General features: G+C 38.7%; 2 protein-coding genes across 3 annotated transcripts; one reads left to right on the top strand and one right to left on the bottom strand.

Moving 5' to 3' along the window:
- Positions 1-696: 696 nt before the first annotated feature.
- On the bottom strand, positions 697-17,990 carry kcnk10b (potassium channel, subfamily K, member 10b). 2 transcript variants are annotated; one of them, XM_026152621.1, is made up of 7 exons: positions 17,920-17,990; positions 13,916-14,331; positions 6,823-6,940; positions 5,013-5,173; positions 4,577-4,769; positions 4,339-4,481; positions 697-2,654 (listed from the first exon to the last, which is right to left on the bottom strand). In XM_026152621.1, coding segments are annotated over exons 1-7 (1,680 nt in total). In that variant the 5' UTR covers positions 17,921-17,990; the 3' UTR covers positions 697-2,006. The 2 variants fall into 2 exon arrangements, with proteins under 2 accessions (XP_026008406.1, XP_026008405.1); XM_026152620.1 differs by lacking the exon at positions 17,920-17,990 and adding an exon at positions 17,319-17,912.
- A 1,673-nt stretch (positions 17,991-19,663) lies between these two features.
- Positions 19,664-25,810, top strand: spata7 (spermatogenesis associated 7). The gene is made up of 12 exons (XM_026152912.1): positions 19,664-19,809; positions 20,616-20,678; positions 20,767-20,856; positions 22,011-22,058; positions 22,707-22,804; positions 22,958-23,412; positions 23,525-23,570; positions 23,987-24,105; positions 24,196-24,246; positions 24,349-24,426; positions 24,607-24,664; positions 24,763-25,810. The coding sequence occupies exons 1-12, from the start codon at positions 19,794-19,796 to the stop codon at positions 25,366-25,368; spliced, it is 1,728 nt and encodes a 575-aa protein (XP_026008697.1). The 5' UTR covers positions 19,664-19,793; the 3' UTR covers positions 25,369-25,810.
- Positions 25,811-26,148: the final 338 nt, after the last annotated feature.

Here is a 26,148-nt window from a genome sequence, read left to right as displayed (position 1 = left end):
CCAATCTAGGATCGTGAAGACCAATACTGATATTTTGTTGATGTGAAAATCTGATATTCCAATCATCTAAAAATATTTACATTTTTTTCAATATATATATATATATATATATATATATATATATATATATATATATATATATATATATATATATATATATATAAACATATTTACTTGCTTACACCCAGCTTTGCTCGGATCACATGGTGTTGCCTTCCAAACACGTTGCTTCGTCCTAAAGGAAGTTGCAGTGTGCCCTCTGGTGGACAAATTATGCAATGTCAACACTTGCGACATGGTTGAAGGGTGTTTCTCTCATCTTTTATTGCCTTTTTTTGAAAGGCAATAAAATATGCTATTATGTATTGTATATAATACTGGCCCATTAATAAATTGGTCAGGCTCTACTTTATCTTAGTCCAAATTTTGTCGATACTGCATTCATTTTCTGTGAGTACTTACATAATGAATATACCTCTTATGTTTTGTTCATTTATTCAGTTTTAAAAAGGCACTCACTACATTTAATGTGACAAAAATAAACTGCACACAACAAACAGCCGCTCAGTGTGTCACAGGTTAGGGTCATGGAAAGGTTAATGCTATCATATCAGACAAGCAGGCTACTGGAACAATGTGTGTGTGTGTGTGTGTGTGTGTGTGTGTGTGTGTGTGTGTGTGTGTGTGTGTGTGTGTGTGTGTGTGTGTGTGTGTGTGTGTGTGTGTAATGTTCACCTTAAGGAATGCATGCAAAGTACAACAGTGGTACATTTAATCCTGTAAAATTTAAAGCTGTTTTTGAGTGTCAGTAAATGTTTGCAAAATACAAATCAAGTGAAAATGGACTAAAATTTTAAGAAATGCCCCCGTCCACACATAGCAGTGTCAAGATGCTTTGTGAGTTGTGTTGTTAAAAAAGCAATACAAAAAAGAAACACGTTCAGTATATTTTACAGTTCAATGAAAAATACAACTTGGGTGATTTAAAAAAAGAAGTAAACATAGATGTAAACATGCTTGGCAAATACAAATTAACAGCATCACATTCATCAATTAAAATCCATCCAAACACTCTCAACGTGTTTGTGATCATTTGAATGTCATTAAAAAAATGCAATTGTGTTTTACATTACCGACAGTCTGTGTTTGTGTATGTTTGTCTGTGTTGATTCACAATTCAGAAAATGGTAACAATCATTACAGAGACACATTGTTTGTCTGTTGAGAGAAGAGTAGTAATGAAAGAAGTGTATTTTGCTCATTATGATAGCTGCAAATTCAAGCTTTCCAGTTAGTTTATGCCAGCAATGAATGGTTATGGTTGGTACCATGCACTTCAGATTGTTTTTTTTAAGCTGTTAACATATTGTAGTTTTTCGCATCAGGCTACATTTTCAAAGCCAAACATAATGTAGCAATCGTTCTACATGTCATCTAGGTAAATACGGCCTGTTGATCCAGCAAAAACACAACCTACTTTCCTCTGTTCGATAAATATTAAAGTCACTTTGTAGCATGCTGCTGGGCTAAAAATAGACCCCTAGAGTATGAGATGACAACCCATAGATCAATAATAGTACTGAATGAATGGCATGAATCTAGCTCTCAAGCGGTCCTGCCCACATTGTTAAAAAAATAAGATTCAGCATGAACAGATGGAAGAAGAGCCTTGAGGGCTAAAAAAAAATCAACAGAGCGGTTCAATACTGCTCCTGTAGAAATCAAAGTTCTTAAGTAGCCTATTTAACAGCAACATCTCAATGAGGTATTTCTACTACACCCTCTTCTGCACCGTTAGTTTTATTCATTTTTGGCAACACATTTTCTTCCCATAGCTATGGCATGATGACTGACTTCTTGGGAGCAGTTCCAATCTAAGCATAGGAAACAGAAAGGCACATTTCTTGACATCTCAAAGGACTGTGCACTCTCCCAGTCTGAGTATCTTTCACTCTTCCTGTCTCAACACTCCTTGTATGTGGATGAAGTGTTTGTGCATTCAATACTTAATTATTCTCACTGTCTTTGGCCAGTGCCGGTGTGAACCCATTCAACTTTGAGCGCTCCATTGTGTACTGCGAGAGGTTTGTCAGACTGGTGTTTCCCTCTTTTCTTTCTTTGTTTTCCTCATCTGGCTCACCATCTTCTTCTTCCTCCGTTCCCTCCTCCCCGAGCATGGCGCTGCCATTGTTTATGCTTAAACTTGCCCGCCGAACATCTTCAGGTATGTTCCTCCGCAGTTCACGGTTCTTGTTGCGCCTGGCCAGCTTACTGAGGGATCCGAATCGTAGGTTGAAGAGATTTTCCTCTGAAGATGATGCGGTCTCTTGCGTTTGCTCGTTTCCCTGATGATCGTACGGCTCGCATGCCCCCTTCAACCTCAGGTTGTTCAGTTTGCTGTCGATGCTCTCTTGGGAGGACGTCTTGAAGCGGCTAGCATCCAGACTGGCGAACAAAGCCCGTTTCTCTGGTGACAGCATGTCAAGGGAGTGAGCTCGCTGCTCTAGGCCAAGCTGACGGCGCTCCATGCTACGGATGGTGGCTGCCCGCTGGAGCTTGTCGTGGATCTCAACACTCAGACGTCGTCGAGTTTCACGAAACTCTGCTCGGACATTTGCCTTCCATTCAGCAGCATGTGCTTTAAACTCCCCAACCTATGAAATATGAACATGGAAACAAAGCAACAGTTAAAGGATAATATACAGATTAGCAACAGTATCCCATATATACCATTCAATATAGCACCATATAACATCTACTACTGACACAAAGAAAACGTAATTTCATAATTACGAAAGTGGTCAAAAGTAGCTTTTTACAGGCAAAGTCTCCCTGCCACTTTCAACTGTATTTGCTATTCTAAAGAGGCCCTATTATGCTTTTCTTTATCATATATATATATATATATATATATATATATATATATATATATATACCACTACACTGTTGAATACTTATATTTAATGTGGCAAAAGTTCCAGTGAAACATTGATTCTCAAAGTTTTGAAGAGTGTTTCATTCATTTCAGAGAGCCAGCATACTGTTGAGAGAAAAAAACGAACCCATCAAAATAATTCTAAAGCCAATAATTTGTTAATTGAACATTAAGCTGTCAGGGAGCTTCACTGCTGGGCGTGAACTTTTCCAATATATCACAAAAGGTCCTTTCATTACTAACTTGGCACAAGCCTGTTTTCAGTTTAACACAAAAGTTTAGTAATGTAATAAATGTACGCTCGAGCAAAAGTGTTTAACCCTCATCAGGTCTGTGATTTAGTAGTCATTAATTACTAAGTTTGTGTGTTGCTTTTACTTAATATCTGAAACCTGTTTTGTTCATTCTAACTGTTGTGCTAAATTATAGCTTTGTAGCCATTAGTAAGGTTGGATCTTACATTTACCAATATCAGCCTTGGAAATATTAAAGAAAAGCTACTGTCTAAAAGACTGCACTCATGAATGTTAGACTCAATTGACCTATGCCCCATTTTCATTGCCCTTGCTTTAAATGCTTCATTTCCAATTATTCTTCTTACTCTTACGCCCAGCTGGCATCAGGTTAATATTGATTTTCTTAAATGTTCATGAAAAGACGAGATGCTTTTAAAGAGAAGGGTCACTAGGGAAACATGCATATCCACTTGTTGGTTGCTGATTGGTTGCTGGAGGTTGCTGGAAGTTGATAGAGTGAAAACATTTGCAAACACCCAAACAATGCTGCATGGCAAACCTCTTTGTGATTGCTTTGGTGACAAGTAGTTTGCTGAGTCATTTGCAAATACTTGTAAACTACTTGCCAAGCAGTGGTGAAACTGAAAAGTGGAACATATTGAAAAGAGAAAGCATCTGCCTTCAAAATAAAAGTTGTCTTTCTGAAAAGTAAATGGCGAGGGTTTGCAAAATTACAGATGTTGGTGGAAATCTGCATTCAACCAAAGACATCACAAGGAGTTTTTTGGTGCAGCACCCTCTTTGTAACAGATTTTAATTAGTGGCACACAGCAACCTCCAGCAAGCATTACCAACCGCTTGGGGAAATACATATTTTTCCATCGTGAAACACTGCTATGCCAGGGGGATGCCACCTGGTCTCTAAGCTTGTGCGACTGAGGTCTTTAAGAGATGGAAGCACAAGACAATACAAGGAAAATAAGAATGCTTTTAATTCTGAATACTGCAGCACCGTAGTGAGATCCTAAAAATAAAAAAATTGAGACACAAACCACAGATCATTTTTAACTCACTATAGATATTTTAATAATTATAACATATAAGATGCTGCCTCTGAACCTTCAGATCCAGAGTAGAGTTGTAAAATAATACATATACAAGACTTACCTCCTCTTTGGTCTTTTTAGACAGTACTCGGAGCCAGTCTCCGATCATGCTGAGGACGGCTGCAAAGTACGCTAAACCTATGAGGATCCAGAACCACACCAGAGGCTTGTACCACTTCATGTAATCGATCTTGCGATTTCCACCTGAAGAGGAAGGAAAATGTCGTTATGGTCAGAAATTAAGCCCAAAACTTCAACAGAACAGCTTATTGTGCCCGAATTTTGGAGCGTAGCTCTACCTGCCACGTAGTCTCCTATTCCCACTGTAGTGAGCGTGATCACGACAAAGTAGATGGCATCCAGTGTGGTCCAGCCTTCAATGTGTTTGAAGATGACAGCAGGGATGGTGACAAAGACAATGCAGCCAGCCAGGATGAACAGGATAACAGATGTGACCCTTATCTTCGTCTGGCTAATCTGCTTGTGTTTTTGCTGAAAAGAACAGGAGGTGCATTTAGAACCAATATAAGCAACTAAAAAGATGATGTAAGAGTGACAGTGTGAGCCACAAAAAGCAATGAAACATGGCTCACAAACAAAAAAGAAGACACCATTACATATGCCATTAGGGTAAGAATAAAAATGCAGCTAAATGTTAGAATGATATCTGCATATTTGACTTTTTTACACAGCCAGTAAAGAAGAAAACATCACAATGTGTTACTTGTATCTCACCCTGAATATCTTTTCAACTTTTAAGACACTTTTTACAAAGATGGTCCCCAGCTGGTCTCCGATCCCCGCCAACAAGAAGCCAAAGAGAGGGATGCCAAATATGGCATAAAGGATGCAAAAGATTTTCCCGCCTTCCGTGCTCGGAGCTATGTTTCCGTAACCTGTTAAACAATTGAAAGCAGAATGAGGAGGAGGGGAGAAGAAATGAAGAAACAGGACAGGAAGGTCAAAAAACAAAGCAGGGCTGAGAAGAGTGAGTGGTGAGATGAGAAGCAGAAGACAATCAAGACCTCCTTATGCAACATAATCAATTGAAGCTCTTATGTAATACCTTTCAGTTCCAGGAGCAGGGCTTGAGGTAAGTAATGCAATAATTAGATTCCCCTTAAAGAAAATTGAATTAATAATGACATACTATGATACAGGGAGGTAAAAGGAAGGAGCTTGAGGAGCGTCAGGCAGGAGACACAAATCACTATCTCCTGTTTTAACCTGCTGAAAAGCAGAATATTAGCATAATACCTGTTCTTTGTGTAGAATATACTACCTTTATTGAGAGAAGTAATATGTTTACACATGTTGGACAACATACAGTACAGTGCAAAAGTCTTAAGCCACCTCTCATTGCTTTTTACTTCTAATTGTGGATATTGGATCAGAAAATATTGGTATATTAGTAAAAGAAAATGGAGTCAATGGCTTCAGCATCAGAAAAAGAAAGCATGCAAGGATCTATTTCAAATTTCAGTCTCTTTAAGAGAAACACATTAACAGTATATATATTGCTCATATAATTTTAAAATGAGTGTCTTCAATTATTCAAGCCACTGGACATAATAGATCAAAGGAAAAATATGATGTCCTTAAGGAGGCTTCAATCTTATCCTGTTTATCTGTAGAGTTAAAGCCTCCCTGTTTTTGTTTCTGTGGAATGTCTAATTAATATTGATCGTATCCTGCTATCTTTGAAGGTCTTCTCAAATATTTTCTTTTTCTCTTAATTAAAAATACATATAATTTGCTTTTTTTTATTATTAATGGAGGGGGTCCTATGGGGTGATATTTGTGTTGATCTTCTATTTGTGCACTAGATTAAATGAAGCAAGCTACCAGGTTAATTAAATTTCTAGACTACACCATTAAGGAGGTCAGGGACATGCTGTTTTTCCAGTCACCTAAAGGATGGTACCCACAGCTGATAGAGGGAATACAAACAGTAGTGCCTCAGCTTTGATTTGTGATTGTATATCAAAATGTTCCATCTGATCAAAGCCAGGTACCCAAAGTCTTTTTACTTTCATTTTAAAAAGAATTTCAGTGAGTCACAATTTACTGTTTCTCTTTAAAAAGCAACAAAGGGCAAAATGAGACAATTAAAAAAAACTCAACAGTGTCTTCATCATACACTGAATAATGAGTCAGGTCTCACATACATCTTCAACAAAATTACATCAGACTGAATTCTCGTGAAGGGGACTCCCTCTCTCTCATATATACTTAAGAATGGCAAGGCTTAACATTGATGCCATTTAGTAGTCCTCACTACTACAAACTTTTTTTCCTTCTCGTACATCCTCTTACATCTGTTCACGCTGTATAAATGAAGACTGTGCTTTTGAGAGTACCTCGTGCATGTATTTTTTATGAGATTTGAGGTTCGCCTCAGTCTACATTATTCTTAGATTGTTAAAATTGAGTTCAAAAGGAATTTTGATGGTTCACACGTACAATGAAAATTGCATGGACTGTCAGCAATACCAGGTTCATCGTGTTTTAGAGTAATAAAGAGAGCATTATCTAATAGTTTTACCGATAGTTGTAATGACAGTTCCAGCGAAGAAGAAGGCACTGCCCAGGTCCCAGTGACTGGAATTGTACAATGTGTCTCCAGTAGGCCTCACTCCTCCACTCACAGAATCTATAGCATGCTGGAAAGTAGAGAAATATAGAAATTATATGGATTAAAAGTATTTAAAATTGCTTAAAACTGAAATGTGTACTTTGACATAATTAGTGAAAGTCATGCCAAAATGCTTAATAGCAGCTGGCTCCTGTTTTGCCGCTGAGCTTTTACAAACTAATCAAAGCTATGACTGTATGCCAGCTCAGCTGATGACAACACAACAAACACGTGTCTGCTTTGATTTCACTATACACAGCCCCAATGGTGTGAACAGAGTGAGTAACAACGTCCTACTATTGTTTCTGTTACATGCGCCTCTATGTATTGCAATTGATTGCGTAACACTCGTGAGGAAACTGAGATTAGATCCAGTGCAACGATCTCCAACATCAGCCCAGAAGGTCACCACCTGAATACAAAGAAAAAAGGCTCTGAACAATAGAGGAAGGGAATGCAAGTTAAATGAGGTCTGAATCATTCTTATATCCGTGGAACGAGCAGGGGCGCTACCAAGGGGGGTCCTTGGTAGCGGAATAAATAATTTATTTATTACTGCATATGTGATTTTTGTCATTCATATTGTGTCACTTTGTAGGTCCCTCACAATTTATAGTCATCACCCCATCACCTTCGGCACTCCTGCACTGTTTTGCTTTTGGTGTGCCACCACAATATTTTTGGTGGTGCCCACATGGCCACCCCCATGAAGAAATTCTGGAGACGTCCCTGGCCTTGAGGCTGTGGATTGAGTTACACTTAATTAAATCAGCTGATAACTGTTGTAGTTCAGTCCAGACTCGTATTGTGTTGAGCTACCGTTTTCTGACTGTTGTGAACTGTAATTGGAAACTCAATAACTAAGCATTGCAATAAACATGTATAGTTGCTCTTTTTTTAATTTCCTCTTGATCATCTTTGGCTTGTGAGTTTAAAAAAAGACTTGTTTGTTTTTTTAAATGAGAGAAAGGCAGTGAAACTTAAGTAAAAGGTGGTGCAGCAGGCTCTTCTGAGCCTTTCGAATTACTAATCGTGTGCACATCAAGTTGATCTGACCACAGGATGCGTTTAAACTGTTCAGTGTCTGGCTCTCTTCGAGGAGCTGTTTCTCCACACACCCAGTTTCCATGTTTTCACAGTTCACATGGACCAAATCCACACAGACTCTCACTTGCAGCCCAAACACTGCTGTTTCCCTGTTGTTCGTTCACGTCAGCCTTTTTTTCTGCGTTCCATCGACTAGTTTGTCTAGTGCAGGGAAAACATTTACTGCTTCATTATTTTCATTGATTGCCTTCTGTGCTCCATTATGCTGCCATGAAAAGTTAATTGACTATCATTTGGTCTTTCTACATTTTCTGTTTATGGGCATGCTGTGTTCTCTACACAAGCATTTATAGTTCTTTATCTTTAGGCTCAAAACTTCTGCTGACATGAAAGTCACACAGAGCAGCCCCCATTTTATACAGTGAGATGTGAGATAACCTTTCAGAGAGTGCAGAGCGGTATAATAAAATATGTATGAACTGCCGTGATACACATTTTACAGCAGAGAGTCTGGGACCACTAAACACATAGCTGCACATGCCTATTCAGAATCTTACATGTGATTACCTCGGCTCCATCAGTGCCCTCTCTCCCTAATGAGACAGATTTTTTGTATCTATAATTAGGCAGTTTCAATTACGTTACTTCATAGGTTTTAGCAGACACAGCTGCTTTATGGGGGCAATATCAAAGTGGTAATTATATAATAAACCCCAAATAACCTAATTCTGGAGTCAAGGGAGAGCTATATATAGCCGCACAATGTATCTGAATACTGTATGAGGAGATCTATTTTTGGCACTTGTCTGTTTCTCAGCCATGTTCATGCTTCATGAGAGAAAAATCCTCCTTTTGCACATGCATTTTGGAGCCATGAGGATGGTGACTTGTGTTGTGTTGCAGTACATTAATTAGCAAGACAAATGGTGTTTTCGTTTCACGCCTCGTGCTCCTTTCTATTTTGATTTCACCAAAGAATCACTGCAGAGTGCTCACGAGTCCTCGTGGCTAATGTGTTTTCTGTTTCTTCAGTGCAGGATCATTACAGAGCAAACACACTCACTGCAGATTTTTATCCTCTCGGTGTGCCTTTCTACCCCACAGCGGGGGACAGCGGTGATCCTGCCAGCACGGTGCCTTGCTCTATCCTTCACCCAACCTCATTGTGATACATTGCCAAGCACTGTCCTCTGCAGCACTTTCAACATTACTAATATCTAAAGCTTTAACCTAACCCCCTTGAAGACTTAATGCTTGTTGCAATGAAGGACACTGAGGTCCATCATATACAATCAGGGTAAAAAGAAAGTGCACGGTCTCTTTCTAAGGTTACGTATCACGGTATAATAATAATATAAAATCATCTGGTCCTTACCAGGTCCTAAAATTATTTTAGTTCCAGCTCAGATGAACAGCATCACATGATATATTATACCATATTTTTTAACAACTAAGCCAAAATACAGAAACAGTGGATTTAAACTAATTACATATAGTGATCCAGTAGGTTACAGAACCTTTAGCACCAGTAGCTTGAGTAATCCTTTTCAGTAATCATCATCAGTCTCTCACATCATTGTGGAGGAATTTTGGGATACATATAACTACAACATTACTTCAGTTCATTGAGGTTTGCAGGTGTCCCTTTATGCACAGCTCTCTTAAGGTCCCAGGACAGCACTTCAGTCCATTGCAGCACATTGACTCTTTCCCTTTTTAGCCGTTCTGTTGTAGTTTTGTTGCTGTGCTTGTAATCAAATCTTGTTGCGTGACCCAGTTTTGTCTAGAATTGATATATACAGGTTTGACTCACTGACTATAAGGTGCCCAGATCCTGTGGCTGCAAAACAAGTCCAAGTCATTACGCCTCCACTATCATGCTTAACAGTTGGCATGAGGTGTCCTGATATGCTGAGTTTCGTTTTTGCCAAATGGGGCATTGTGCATGTCTGTTCAAAGCACATTGTTCCAAAATCGCGTTGTTGTTTGTTCAGATGCAACTTTGCAAACGTAAGCCAGTTTTAACATTTCACCTGTTAACTTCGGGCCTGTTGACTCATTGTCTAAACTTGTGAATTTGCTGTGATTTCCACTCCTCGGAAACTTTGGAGCTATCTTGAAAGCTTTCCACGTATGAATAATCTTTCTCACTGTAGAATGATCGATCTCAGATTGTTTGGAAATGCCCTTGATGAGCAGTAACAATTGGTTCTCTAAGATCATTGCTGATGTCTTTAATCCTGAATGCGCACACATCAGAATGCTCCACATAAGCAAACTACCAAAACCTTTGCTTTTATAGATGTGCTCACACTTTTTCCTGATTAATTAATTTAAATGCACTTTTTTAGATTATGTTAAATGAATAATAGCATTGTGCAAAATATCATGTGATTTTCATTATGTCTTCACAGAATGGTTGTATATGGCTGGTTTTTATGATTGACTTTTCATGTGGAACAGGTGATCAGATTCAAATGAAAATAGCAATATAATAGTGAGGGGGAAAAAAAGTTTATTATTCATGCTTAAAAGCCCAGTGTTAAGCTGTGGGGGTATTTTCAAGGAAAACCTGAAATGGAAATGAGTAGAAATGAATCTTTTTTGCCTTTCTTTTTCAGTGCAGCCATCTAAAGAGCTTAGCCTTCACTAGTTAGTGGAGCATTTTGATTTCGCATTTGATCAAGTATGTAGAATTTGCTTGACGTTTTCCGGAAAAGCACAATTTGTGCTACATAAGATTATGACGGAAATGGCAGCACAACCTGACGTAGATTCTACTGCAGGTAGCTCAGTGAATACAAAAGTTTATTTTAAATAAGTGACTCATCAATAAATGAGACCTGACTGGTGTCAGTAACAGCACGGCTTCACATCGTGCCATAGTGTGAGTCATCAAAACAGCAACAGGAAAGCCAATTAGGTCTGCTGTCTTCGTGGGCGCACAGTGGGTGCGTGGACGACACAAATATTGAAGAAGACACGAGGAGGTCAACAGACGTGCATGGGCACACACTCACACACATTAAATCAACACACGCTGTGCCCTAACAAGAGCTTGCGATGTGATATACTGTCTGCTTCCATCTCAGGCATGCACATGCTTCCCAAGGTTGCCATTTTTCTGTCAACTCCTCCACCAAACAGTTTGACAACAGTGAGTCACCGCTGCTGTGTCCCCGCATAAAGGCTTCGGCTGAGTGACAGGCTTGACATAGCACACACAGGCCGATAATGGAAACTGTTAGAGGACTGGGCATACTTTTTGATGGAGTACTTGTGAAGCAGCATGTCCTCCAGGCTTTTGCTTGAGACACCAGGGAAAAAAAGTGTTATTTGTTCATATGAACTTCACACATGGCTTACACTTAGTATTGGAATCCCATAACAACTCAGCAGATCAACATTATATCTACTGATTTACAGAAATTTACATATTATGTTTTGATTATGTTAGTACATCACTTATGAAGCTACGATAGAAAGGAGAGGAGTAGCAGTAAAAAGCGCATCATTATACACATAAGTGCACAAACCGAGCATGACTAATTTGCCACTATTCTTAATTAACTATATCAGATCAATGACTTGACATGCCATTAAACATTTTCTCATCTATCTGAATTAGATGATTTGTCTAGAAGAATCTCATGTCTATGATTCCAGCACTTTTACTTTGAGCAGCAGGAGGTGTGTGTGCCTGCTGGTCTGTGTAATGAATAATTGATTCCCTCCGGACCCCAGGCACTCCATGCTAAAGGTTCTAATTTCCACACACTCCTCCATAAGACATACTGTTATTGATTTTTGAAAGCTCTTGATAGGGCTTTTGTGGCTCAAAGGTTGAGCACTGCTAGAGAAATAAAAGAAGAAGCTAGAAGCAGAAGAAGAAAAGAACAGAGGTGGGTGTGGAGAAGGAGAGAGGCAGTCCGATATTCACTAGAGTAGTGTTGAAGATATTAACGTCAAATGGAGCCATCCTAGTGGAAAGTGGAACACACCATTAGCATTGCCATTTGGTTGTTTCCAAGTCTTTACTATTTTCAAGCTACATTCGAAAAACAGGAAAGCACAAGATTTCTAAAAGGCTGTTTTTTTTTCTCTCCATTGCCAAAAAAAAACTATTTTCAGTCTCTTTTGATTCCTGTTAATTGTGTGCTTGTGTTTGTATTTCAGCTCTTGTGTTACTCAGTTCTTTTGATTGTCCAGAATGTTTCTTTCTTTTATTTCTAGATGTTTTCTGCAAACTGATTGCTTTTTCCCATCACTCCCTCACAAATCAAACTTCCCACTCACCCACTCATACATCTCAAATCATTTTCCACTCCCCTTTGCAGTTGTAAGTGTCAGCTGGGTGTAGTGACCTTAAATCTTGATCCATAATTTTGGATGTGGTGCTAGAGAGCAATGTGAACTGCTGCCATAGTGTGTTATAAAGCGGCTGACACCATAAAAATGCATTGTAAAATGCGCCGTTAAGTTTCAATGAGATGGGAATGGTTCTGTTTTGTGGGTCTGCTTGATAGTGCGCACAATTATAAAAAAGTTTCACAAGCTGGCTTGGTAAAATGTGGAACACTCTAAAGACAGCGTCAGACCATATGCCGCAGGTTTAAGAGTTATCAGGCGAGTTTTTTGGGCAAACAGCTGTGCCCAGTAAAACACCGGCACCCTGCTTCTATGCAGCAGATGCTGTATTGAGGGGGAAAGCAGATAGTGACGGGATTTTGGGGAGACTGTTTAGAATATTGAGTTTCTGAAATCTCTCTTGGGTCTTTAAAGATTTTAACAATTTTTGTATGTCATAATAGAGCAACATCACACAGTATTAAAAAGAAAACATTGAAAAAAAACTTGGTTCCTGACATTTCTCACAGTAAATATAACAGCGCTGTCACAGCCATGAGCTTGTTTCCTTATTTAAAACATGTGGGCGTTGTTAAAGCTGCACTCTGGAATTTCATATCACACTAACACATCTATTATTGAAGGTTTTTTAGCTATGCAAATACAAGTTAGTTATTTGTCAAATAAAATGGGAGAAAATTGGCCTTATTGCTATCATTACTCTGTCTTTACACAGCAAGAAAACTAGAGAGAGCTGCAATTAAATAAAAAAAATGTTTGTTGTGAATATAGCATAAAGGTCATTGTGAAGACATTTTTTGCCCTCTTCTCAATGATCATGCTGTCTTTTGTTATGTAATATCAGGCTGCATGTACTGGTGTATGTGTTCTAAAAGATCCGTGTTTATTAGAAAACTAAATGCATTTAGGTTTCTACGGGAGGGTTGATTGTTATCAGTTATCAGCTGTTACTCAGGAAACCGTCATTCAATGGGAAGGGCAGAACAAATGTCTTGGTCAGGCTGTAGCAAGCAGCAGCCATATAATTTGATTAAAAGTGCCTCAAAAAGCCCTGAGAGCACAAACAATTTTTAAATTGTATAAAATTCAGTGGCTCCAAATCCCTTACTTTAGTGCAAAAATGAAGGAGTTCACCCACTGTAGTTTTTATTAAGAGGTCAAAACTATTTTTGTGCCAAGCTGTAAATGTGTTCTTTAACGCTGTAAAGTTGGGCATTTTTCCATGGGAGTCTGTGAGGATTGACTTTTGGAGCCAAGTTTAAGAGGCCATTAGAGTAACTGCAGTTTTTGGCACTTCCACATTCCCTTTATTTAACAGAAAGGAGCACTGTGCAGTCTTATCGTAGCTACTTCTTAATCACAAAATAGGCCCACTGTAAAGGATACCATGCTTTGCCATCCTTTTAAACTCTGCTCCGATCCAGGGGGCCCTGCCTCCTGCTCTACGACAACTGGGAATAGCGCCAGCTCCCCATCCTTTTACCTCTACCTAATTGCTCGGTACTATAATAAAGTGCACAGAGGCTGCCAAAATGCCTGGAAGAAGGAAACAAACACCAGACAATCATGTCCACTTTCAAGCGCTTACCTTGATGATGGCATCCAGCTCATTGGGAGTAACACATGGGTGCCTTTCGAGGAAAGAGGCCTTCTCCAGGGTGATGCTAGTTTTCAGGTTGCTCTCAAATGGCTGCTCCAGAGCCTTGAAGGCAAGACCTCCACAAACCAGGTAGAGAACAACCACAATGAACACCGCCAGCACCGTCTTCCACTTCATCACTGAGTGGAGCCCTGTTGTCGAGCCATCAGAGTTGGTGTCCATGCTAGCCACAACACTGGCAGAGCGAGATGAGATGGACAAACGTGGCAGTGGACAGTGACCACTGGCTTTCGGGTCGCAGCCCATTGGGTTTTGCATGGTGGCAACACTTGCCTGGACCAGGGTTGACTTCACCATGCCAGGCTGGACCTTTTTGGGAGGGACCAAGTTGGTCTGGACTGCCACTAGCAAAGAAAGTAGGAGGGAAGAAAGGGCTGTTGTAACACTTTTTTTTTTTTTTTTTTAATATAGATTACAAAGATGGAAACACCAGTGGTTTACTGCACGTTTGTCTCTCTGATGGTCATTTATGATGTGTTATAATAATTGGCTAAAGGCTCTTTTTGTAAGAACCTTTTACCTAAATCAACAGGCATTTGGACATTTCATTTGTTGATTTATGCGCAGATTCTTTTTCTTTTCACCTTTTCTCTCACCTTCAGCCTTTCTTTTGGTTTATATTTCGAATTTTGTGTTGTGGAGACATTAACATAGGTTTTAAACAGTTGTAATGAAATTATGTGTCCTTTATGAAGCTTTGAAAACATTTTATACCTCCTACACTGGGCTAATAAAAGGCTTTTTGCAAAGTCAAACACTATTAGAAAAAAATCTAGTTATCCAGCCTACAGCTCCGCCAAACATAACAAGACTCCTTTGTCATCTCAGAAGCTTGTTATCCTGAGAATTTCTTCATATAAAATGTATTTCAGATTTCACTTGTGAAAAGGGGTCCACAATCACTTGGCCTCACATCTGCCTTACAGATCATAATTTGTACTCTCATTTTAACATCTGATTTCAACCCTGCTCTGTTACAACACATGGATGGATGGATGGATGGATGGATGGATGGACACAGATATATAAAAAGCACACCAATGAAAACCTTACAGTAATGTTGGCAGAGGTGAAGGTGAAAATTGAGTTACTCTCTTTGAATGGAAGCAGGATCCAATTTTTCTAATAGACTGTAAGTGAGGGATAAGTGCCACTTTCAGTTATTGTCTTCCAAAGAGGTTTCATAACAAATGCATGTGTACTGTAGCAGGTCAACCATCAAACATCACCTATGGAGATAGCCAAATTTCGACTTCCTTAATGTATATAAAGCACTGCGTGAGCTTTTTCAGAGCTCTAGACTTCACCCCTGCCCTGACGCCCCCACAACTCCAAAAAGGGAAAGCATGGAGTGCCTCTGAGCCATGGGTGGAGCTTGTTGTCTGTGATGTAACCTTTGAAGGTAGGGATGAGAAATGTATTTGTTTTTTAAATGGGGTGATATTACTTTTGGGATATGCTAAGTACAATGCACACATGCTTAATCAAGTATTTATGACTTTAGAGGAGGGGACATGTATTTCTTTAATATTTCCTGGAGACTTATTCCATCTTGCCTAAACCTCAACTTAACACATAAGGGACTTGCTTTCTGTTCCCGTAGTGTGAGTGTTTAAACAGATTCAGGTCCCCACAGCATGATCATGCACTCGCGCGCACACACACACACACACATCGACCCATGAGTCAAAGAATGTCCAGGAAGTGGCTTGTTCCCTGATCTAAGAGCTATTCATCTTCCGAGTCAATTCTTATATAAAAGACTGAATCAATAACACCAATGTGATGTCAGCTTAAGGTGGAGAAAAACACTTTCGGTTTATAGTATCTGTCTTTAAAGGTGCTGACTGCAATAGGGCACAAATCTATTAGAAAAAAAAAAAAGACTGGGTGGTGAATCAGCTGGAAGACTCAGTATAGTATGCTATATTTGGTGCAATGTTTTTTTAGAGATGAAGTGGAACAGTTACTGGTTAGTGAATTTCAAACTAGGCCAAGTCCATGACTAATCTAACTAAGATTTTAATTTTCTTTTTATCACAGTGTTTGACTGCGTGAAATTAAATAAATTAACTATGACTGAATGTCATATATTTAGTTTATTTGGTTCATTTCAAAGTCAACTTCATGCACTTCTGAGAAAAAGCAGAGAATATGAAACTATAATCTATATTTTACAGCTAGAGTTGAAACCAGAAGTGCAGTGAGCACTATAAGGTTTGCATTTCACCTTTCTGAGGCTATGATCCATTAATGCAAAATCCTTTTTGAACCATGCAACAGCTTCGAATTGATTTTTGCAAATTAAATAAGGCTTGAGTGGAAAGTGGTGTTTTTTCTTTTTTTTATCTGATCTCAACCTCTCAGCCCTCCCTTTGGATCCAAGTATGTCTGGCCAAAGCAGAGGAAATGTTCTCATGTAGTGATGCCCCACAAAGATGGACATACAGAGCATGTGGATACAGATAAGGAGTTTGATGACAGTATCTATCATATTTACATCTGATGTACAGTTAAGTGTACAAAAAGAAGTCTAGTGGTATTAAACATAAAGGCTCAGGCAAGCTTTAGGCCCTGTGGCACTGGGCAGGTTGTAGGCGTTTAATTCGGCAGCTGAGCCTCAAATTTCAAACATTAAATCAAACCCAGTGCACCCCAAACACTTCCGGCAGTGACTGATTTCAAAATAAAACCTCTGTTAAGGGAGGCGCAAGCTTCCTCAACACGATACCCATGCATAGTGTATTAAAGCAGAATTCCTTTCCAGCAGTGACTGGAGACTTAGCACGACTCTTATATGCTTTTGAAAGGGCAAGGGGTACATGAGCCATGATATTATTTAAAACAACAACAACAACAACAACAACAACAACATTTCTCTTCAAATAAAAATCGCATGTCTGAAATTCTTATAAATTCTATTCCTAAGTATAATGATGTCTTTTAGATGGCGACATTATTTTTAAGTAGACACATTTTACAGCCTAGTTCTCTTTTGAAATCTCTTCCGCTCTCATACTGGTTATTTCTGCCAGCCTGTCACTACCAGAGCTCCGCATCCAGCAACGTTGCTTTATACGTCTGAGCGGACAGATAGTGCAAACTAGAAAAGCCGCGTTGTCGTATATGAATGGTAATTTTGCATCACAAAAGCAAATAAAGGGACCGCTCAATTAAATGAAAAGAAGCAAAAATATGAATTTCTGTATACTGAATCTGTGAATAATGCAGCCTGATGAGATTGTGTATCAAGTATTTCCACTGACATTAAGAGTACTATTTAATTGCATATCTGAAGTTATTCCACAGTAAAACAGCAATATTCACCAACCTTGTTCTGGATCCCAGTTAACTTGTTTTCTCGGGTTTTCTATTGGAAATTTCATCTCTAGGTTTGGCTCAGTGAAAACGCAGGTAAATTCAGTCAGCGTGATCGCAGAAATACAGGAAAAAATGGACAAATCACAAGAAATTCATGTTGGACACATCATCTTTTCATCGAAGTGGGAGTGGATTGCACAAAGGAATAAAGGCATCGCAAAACCGCATTGTCTGTCTTCCTTTCTTGCACCCCCTCCTTTTTTTTCCTTCTCCACCTCGCCTGGACGCGTGGTGTTCGCCTGACAGACTGACAGAGATACGTGTGGCACCTTGCACTGAGCAGTGGCTCCACTCCGCGGTCCAAACCACTTCCAAACTCACACTAGAGCACGCACGCAAATGGTCCGGTCCAGAAACACAGCCGGAGTGTGGCCCAACCTAGCAACTTTACGCACGCGTTACACCGGCAGCGAGAACAACGAGGGAGGATGCTGTCCCCTCCCTTTAATTCAAATAAGCGCTCTCCTCCACCTGCCTTCATTGTTAATGTGCATCGAGCTTTGCATCAGAGGCATTTTCTCTCATTGTGGAATCCGATTTTCAATACTCACTCTTATATTTTCCCCCAAAACCAGATGATCCTATTATCGTTACCGTAACCAGCGTCTGACCACATGGCGCAAAGATGATCACCAAATCAGAGGCAGACTTAACCCATTACATCATTCACGCATGTGAGGAAAACTGTATTATTTATGAGCTTCAGTGGTACAGGGAGGTCACCTCTTCCGGCAGCCCCCCCCCCCCCCCAAATCATATACTATAGATCTGATGATTTGGCGGGATGACAGTTTAGACAGGGGGGAAATGAACTGTCTCGTTATCTATTTGTTATGTAAAAGCGCCCTGCAACACACACATGTACAAGATCAGAAATGAATCACTTAATAAAAGAAGATGCGGTCTTATGGTAAAATCAAAATAGATCATCGTGTGGATACACTGCAAATAAACAAATATACATTATTGTAAACTGACGTCTTTACGATCCTAAATGATCAAAGTCAGCTCTTTGAGCATCAAAAATATTGATCACTTTACAATAAAGTTATTGTCCAATGTAGTCATTGACCAGTTCTCCTTTGAACTTATGCCCAATTCAAGTGCCAGTAAAATGTGTTGCCTGTCACACTATATTCTTTTGTTGGTAAATGACGCAAGGGGTTAAAAGTTAAATCAAACAATGCAAGGAAAATAAGAGAATTAACAATATGATGCTGACAGAATGTTCTCGTGGCCAACACGTACTCAGATGAATCATAACTTATATTTGTGGTACTGTAGTTTCCCACATTTTACTGTAAAACTAGGTCACTGAGGATTTGGCTTTTTATGATAACAGCACACCATGGTCAGAGTTTGTTGCAGTAATGAAGAAGAACGGCTACCATTAATGATATGCTTATTGATGATTTTGGTGCAACTGGAAAGGATCTAGTGACCCACACGGTGAATAAATTATAATGTTTGCTCTTGAACCAGCCACATAAACAACCAGAAAGCTGTTTTAGTCCATTGGAGGCAGTATTCTGTCTGCAAAGCCACAAAACACATTAACCTCACCCACCAAAGTAGAAAAAAAAGTTATATAAACAGATAATGCATTTTGAAATAAAAAGAAAGAAAACCTATGGCTGAAATCTGTCTAGTTCCTGCTCCTGCTCTTCTTACTGTCACACTGTTAAGACTACTACTTAAATGTTATTTTAATACCTAAGCCTTTTCAGCCAGACATTTAACAAAATGTTATTTATTAGAGAGAAATACTTCAAACCGGGGGATCTGTGGAGAGATGGGGGATTTATTCTTGGAGACCAAACATGGGCTTTCAAGGATGATTTCTCACTTGATGACCTTTGAGAGGGTCAAGTGGTCCTGAATTTACGGCTGTATATGTTTTCCTGTTTTGTTTTGATTTTTACACTAGCCCCACTTGCTCCCCCTGTTAGTCTGCAACTCCACACCCAGAAATCCAAGTACTGAAACACAAATATTCACAGGAGATCTTTGTCAGGTTGTCTATTATTATGTTGTGCATGTCATATCTTTATCATATGTACTGTACTCTTCAGACTGTTGAGATAACTATTTGACATATTTCATTTAATCAAGTTTGGATTTAAGGGCGTTTTTCTTAGGTTGTCATTTCGATTCAATTTTCTCATTCATGTTGTGTGTGTGCGTGCTCCTGTTGTGCATCAACGTGATGACGACAGCAATCATAGCAACCAGCATGGCGACGGGGAAGCGTTTCTTCGCTCTTCATTTGCTAAACCTTTGATAGGTTATTACTTGTACGATATTTGATTGTATCACTACGTCAGCATGTTTACGGTTAAGTACAGTGAATTTTCTGGATGGATCCGAGCTCTGCCATCTCTCCCTCAGAATATTTCCGAGGTTGGGATATGCTGAGTGTAGTATTATGGACTCAAGAATAGGTATGCTAATGCTATTAGCATTGGTTAGCCATGTAGCTGGATAATGAGTCGGGAGACGTTAGCACATTTAGCTTTTTTGCTTAAGCAGCTACCTAAAGATAAGCTCATGTCCACCGTATTTACTGTTAATAATATGGCTTCAAGTCGGTCAGCACAGTGGTTACTAGTCCCTTGTCTGTACCGAAAACAGCTTGTAAAACGATGCTTCAGTAAAGCCAGCTTACGTTTAGTGACATTTTAACCTGTTAAATCTTTATTCGTTTCTTCTTGTTTCTGGTTTGAAGAGATCCACGATATCAGCTTAGTACTGCCCTCTATAAACTTAAACCAGTATGTACTCTTATTGTTTGCTGGAGCTTCGTCTTATTTATTTTCAGTGTTATTCAAACATTTACTTCAAATTATGTTACCACTTTTTGAGTATTTACTATTTTTATTTGTAAACAGTCAGTGTTATGAACATTAAAACCTATAGCACAGAATTTACCCCCGAAAGTCTTGGAACCCCTTAACAGTATATTGCCAGGTCCAAAAGAAAATACTCTGTACTGTAATGTGTTATTAGTTAAATGATCAAAAAAAAAAAAATACTAGGAAACGCATAGATTCCTGTTAACTAAATTAGCATTGCCTTACTGTGTGTCTTGCTGTGGTAAACTTGCTGTTTTAGTTATCTAAAAATTATTTAGTCTTGAGAAGCGCTGTGCACCACATACTTATAAAATGAAATGATAAATGAAAAGTTTTTAATCATAAAAAACCTGTAACTGATAAAGTGTGAGTCATAACACTTTTTTACATTTTAGGAAGTGTGTCATCTGGACTGGGGTACAGCCCTGGTGTGAGAGGAAAGGCTTTGAAAAGTAGTTGTAAGTATTATTACATGCTCATGAGTACTGGTCATCTGTAAGAAGAGCTTAATTTAACAGTTTATCATATATTGTTTTGTGTTTTTAGCTTTCTGTCCACTCTCCTCTAGCAAGTTGACACAATCCATCATTAAAGACCACATGGTGTCTCATTACAAAAAGGTTTACTCAGCTAAAGGTGAGCTGCATGGCAGGTATATTTTACAGTTGTGGTCATGGTAATTTGGGGCTGTTAATGATTTATTTGAACTGTTCTTTTTTCAGGGTGCATTGATTTTACAGCATACATCTTTAATTACTTTTTTAAAAACCCATTAAAACCCATTGAGGATGGATTTGTTCTGGATTGTCTCAAAAAAGTCAAAAGTTTGCATACACTCAGATACATACACTAACTTAAATTTCTTAATAACTTGTGCTTAAGGTTCTTTTAATTTGACAAGGTCAAAGCCTATTAACATCTCATTGGCGATCATGATTGACAACTGGTAGTTTTTCTTTGGAGCATAAGAAGGTTGGTTTGACAGGACTCATTAGACTGATATTCAGAACAGGAAAGTCCAAAGAACCCACTGAAGATCTAAGAAGAACAATAGGAGTTTACTCTAGATTTACACAAGTTGGAGCCATTTCTAAACAACTGCAGATTCCAAGATCATCAGTTCAAACAGTTATAAGGAAGGTTTTATGGTTAGATCAGACAAAGATTAAGCTATTTGGCCACAATGACAAGACTTAGGTTTGGAAGATTAAAGGTGAGGCTTTCAAACTTAAGAACACTGTACCATTTGTCAAACATGATGGCTGTAGCATTGTGCTTTTGAGCTGATTTGCTGCCAGTGGTACTGGTATACTGCACAAAGAGGATGGAATAATAAAGAAGGAAGACTACCTCAAAATTCTTCAACTTCACCTCAAATCAACAACCTGATGATTGAAACTTGGACACAATTGGGTATTCAAATGGGAAAATGATCTAAAACACACATCAAAACTGATTTTGGAATGGATAAAGCAAAGCAAAGCCCCAGTCTCATATTAAATGTGTGAACTTTGTATAAAAACTGGTTCTGTACCAGGAAACCAACATGTGAATGACCTCAACTGATTCTGCCAGGAAGAGTCAAATATCCACCTAGAATTGTACCCAAAGCTTTTTTGTGTTTACCCAAAGGATCTGGTCCAGGTGCAACATGCTAAAGGATATTTAACCAAATACTGGTGTAGATTTATGTATATATTTGAGCCTGTCTGTATACTTCAGACCAAAACTAAGTATTGTGTTTAATTCTGTTGTGTAATAATACTAATAGTTTCTATCTTATCCACCAGCTGCCATTGATACCTCAGTACCCAAAAGCTTGCTGTGTAGTGTGAAGTGTAAGTATACATATATATGGTGGCCATACTCTGTTCTTATGACTCATACAGCAGGAGATGTTGGGACAAAATAAATTTAGATTGTGTCATAAGTTTAGCTAATAATTAGACAAATAATGCCATAATTAGCAGTGCGTATAATAAGTAAATAATAGGCAAATAAAGTAAAGTACATGCTTTGCTGCTGGTGATAGTTCTGCAGTGCAGAGAATTGTATCTGTTCAAATCAAATCACTTTTATTGTCACATCACATGTGCAGGTACATTGGTACAGCACATGTGAGTGAAATTCTTGTGTGCGAGCTTCACAAGCAACAGAGTTGTGCAAAATACAATAATGTAAACAAGCAAAATTCAAGAATGGCTACATCTGAAACTAATAAATATATGTACAATATATAATAGTATATGCATTTCTGGATGTGTATACTAAATATTTTTCTACGTGTGTGTGTGTGTGTGTGTGTGTGTGTGTGTGTACATATTTTACAAATTAAATAGAGTAAACAATAAATAAAATATATAAAAATATACAGAGTTGAGACATGTGCAAAACAGTGGCATTACTGTACAGTATGGAGTGCATAATGTTAAAGTTCCAGTAGTGAACTGTTGTGCTACTTCAGTTGTTTTAATACCTCTTTACAGACAATGACCAGATCAAGCGGGATAGGTTGAGGAAAAATGGCCGTCCTCAGTCAGCACCTGCACAGAGGAATAGCAGAACTTCATACTCTTCATCACAGGTAAGAAAATCTGGCGTTGTCATTAATCACTGCTTCATGTGATGCTAACAATTTTTTACTAGCAGATTTCAAGCAAACACAAAGCCAACTTTATTTGCTTGGAATCTTTTTCAGTCTACACAACAACAGATTCACCCCATGTGTGTTTTTTAGAGCAGATTATCTGTGCAGTATGATGACAGCACCTACCTTTGCTCGAGGAGCTCCTTGGTCTCCAGCCCTAGGTTCAACACCACCTTTAAAGTCAATGAGATGGTTTATCCATCGCTCAATGTCAGCTCTCATCACACTCGCCCAGCATCAGAATTGAAGCATCGGAGCCCGGAGGCAACTTTTCGAAGAAAGTCGTCAGCTTGTTCATTGGCAGCTTCTGGAGATCAGAGTTCCTACAAAACCTTCCAGGACCCTGTCCGGAAGACATACAGCGGAGACTTGCTACTGAAACATTCACAGCACTTTACACAAGACAAACCTTTCACTCCTAAGACCTTAAAATCAGATAAGAGCTCATACTTGTCAAAATATCGCTACTACAGAGCACCACAGAGAAAACCTACTCAGGACTGCAGCAACTCAACATCATTTCAACAGGAGATGTGTGATGGAAGGTAACGGCTGAATGTCTTGATGAGACTGCAGATCTAAAGACGTGTCTTGGGAGATTTTTTTTCAGCATGTGCCGCTTGTGTCTTCACGTGTCTTTTGGTTGTTTTCATACAGCGTAAAGAACAAGGACTGCATGCTGGATGTTGATGAGCCATCTCAGGTAATTTGGAGAATTTGATTTGATTAATAATGCATACATGCATACATGTGGGTGACTGTAGCTCAGGTGGTAGAGCAGGTCATCTACTGATCGGAAGGTTGGTGGTTCGATTCCCGGCTTCCCCTAGTCTGCATGCCAAATGTCCTTGGGCAAGATACTAACCCGAAATTGCTCTCCGATGCATTCATCGGAGTATGAATGTGTGTGAATGTCAGTTGTGAATGGGTGAATGCACAAGTTGTGTAAAGCGCTTTGAGTGCTCAGAAGAGTGGAAAAGCGCTATATAAGAACTAGTCCATTTACCATACATATCACAATTTATCAGTAATACTTTGATCACAAGAACGCTTTGACAGAATCGAATTACACTTCCCATTTTCCAGCCTTCTTTTCTTTTTTCTGTTTTTTTTCTACAGGGATTTATTACAGAGCATGAGTCGTTTGAGGATGAGCTTAATGGCACATATTCATCATCAAGACAAAAGAGTCGAGCAGCCAAGGGCAGAGAGTGCGGTTTTTTCGACTCCTTGTCCAGGTGAGCTCATGCAGTAGAAAAGGACATTGCATTTTATTATTTATTTAATTACTTTGTTCAGTAAGATTCTTAAAGTGTTTCATCTTCTAGGGTCTCACCAGAAAATAGGAAATCTCCCAATATGATGAGAGTATCCACAGAGTAAGTTCACCGACCTTCTGATTAGTAGACATAGACAAATTTTAACAATCTAAAGTAATACATTATCTAATAAATGAATTATTGTGTTTTGTCGAGGAATAGAGAAGAAGAATTAATGTACCTTGAATTCATTTCTGCTGTGACAGAAGATATCTTGTCCAGGAGACACATTTCTGACAGGTTGAAACATTTTAATTCTTTTACATTTTCTGTGCCATAGTTGGATGACAGATGTACAGACGTTTGCACAGCTTCTTAATAAATTTGTATGTGACTGATAAAGGAGTTATTGATTAAATAGTAGCTATGAGTCTTATTTTGAGTAATTACTGACATGTAAGTGTCTGTGTCCTCTGCAAGGGTCCTAGACCGTGTGTTAAATCGGCACATCGACATGAATCGTCATCAACTAGATGAGGTCAGCATGTAATTTCATGCATAATACAAAACATTTTAGGCAAGTCATGTTCATGGCTTTTTAAGCTGTTCTTATAAGCCCGCTTTGCTTGTTTTTAGGGTAAAATGCGCCACCTGCTGGAAGTGTTGTGTAAAGACTTTGAAGAACCAACCAACATATCCAGCTCCACTGCAGAGCTTGAAAAAAAGAATTATCTGCTTGATAGCCTCCTACCGTGTCCGGAATCAGCGGGAAAACATGTAAAGACCAAAGAAGACAATGACTTGTTTCCTTATGTGTCCCCAATTAAACACTGTGATTTCCCAGCTTATACTGATCCCTTATTGGCTTCTACGCCCTTACACTCTCCTACAAGAACTCCTTCTCAAACTGAAATAACTGAAAAAGATAAGAAGGGTGACAGTGAGGGAAAGTTTATTGACTTTTCTTTGGTCAGTGAGCATGTCCCTGATAATACAACAGCCAGTGAAGAGGATTTCCATATAGTAGGCACAACTGTTACAACCAGCGTCCACAGTGAAACCCAGGAGAATTCTGCTATAGCCAGTGAACAAGAGCAAGCTGATGGACAGTCTAATGAGCTTGAGGATCTAGGGAAAAGTTTGTCAGAGTTGTTGCATGTGTCCAGCAACACACACTGTGAAAGTGCTGCCAGTGAGCAGCGTTCAAATGCAGGGGATTCTGGCAGCGAAGATGAATTTTAAGTTTTTATTGTACTGTGGGATTTTATGTCCATCTACATTTTTACCGAGTGAAGTGTGTTCCAGAGAATGAAGTGATATTTCACATTTTTAAAAGGTGTCATATAAAAAGAAATAACACTGGTTATTTACGAGCCTCACTAAAGAGTGTTGTACTTCTGCTTTGTTTTCGATGAATTTTTAACACCAAAAGCACAATGAAAATGTCACAAAAATAAGTCTGAGCTTTAAAGTTCTCATTTAGGATGGGGATAAGCTTGATCACTGTAGTGGCTGAGCTGCAGTTTACCTCTGCAATTAGTTTCAGTATACTGCCCTGTCAGTTTTAAGTATGATGTAGCACAAGTTAACATTTTCAGATAAGGTGTGAAGTGTGTTCAACCTGAAAAGTCCACTGTTACCAGAAAGTGTCTTTACAACTGCAATAAAATTTGCTTTTCATTCACTGCTTGCTTCTGATTATTGAGACTATCATTGAGGTTCTTAACTTGGGAAATATTGCAACTGGGAAACTATAAAAAATAATCTATTATATGTATATAATAGATTTTATGTACACTTCACAGGTAATCTGCAATATTCTGCTGTTCAGTTATACATGTACATCCTCATACACATTCATTTTAATAACTCATTTTCAATGCTAATGTGCAACATCCTCAAGTAAATTCTTATTTTTTAAATCTTTTAAATACGTACCAATGTTTACGGTGCTTAATAAATGTACACACACAAACACACACACACACACATTCTGTCAGTAAAGGTTTTATATTTATCTGT

This window comes from Astatotilapia calliptera, chromosome 19, assembly GCF_900246225.1.
Source record: "Astatotilapia calliptera chromosome 19, fAstCal1.2, whole genome shotgun sequence".
NCBI lineage: Eukaryota > Metazoa > Chordata > Actinopteri > Cichliformes > Cichlidae > Astatotilapia > Astatotilapia calliptera.
This window is presented reverse-complemented; position numbering and strand designations above follow the sequence as displayed.

Excerpts from the sequence above, each read along its gene's own strand:
- kcnk10b (XM_026152620.1), bottom strand. The coding sequence starts at position 17,373 with ATGAAATTTCCAATAGAAAACCCGAGAAAACAAGTTAACTGGGATCCA. Across the intron at positions 6,941-13,915 it reads AGCTGGATGCCATCATCAAG|CATGCTATAGATTCTGTGAG; the intron begins GTAAGCGCTTGA and ends TCTACTTTCCAG. Across the intron at positions 4,482-4,576 it reads AATAGGAGACTACGTGGCAG|GTGGAAATCGCAAGATCGAT; the intron begins GTAGAGCTACGC and ends CTTCCTCTTCAG.
- spata7 (XM_026152912.1), top strand. Across the intron at positions 20,679-20,766 it reads AAAGGCTTTGAAAAGTAGTT|CTTTCTGTCCACTCTCCTCT; the intron begins GTAAGTATTATT and ends TTGTGTTTTTAG. Across the intron at positions 24,665-24,762 it reads ATCGTCATCAACTAGATGAG|GGTAAAATGCGCCACCTGCT; the intron begins GTCAGCATGTAA and ends GCTTGTTTTTAG.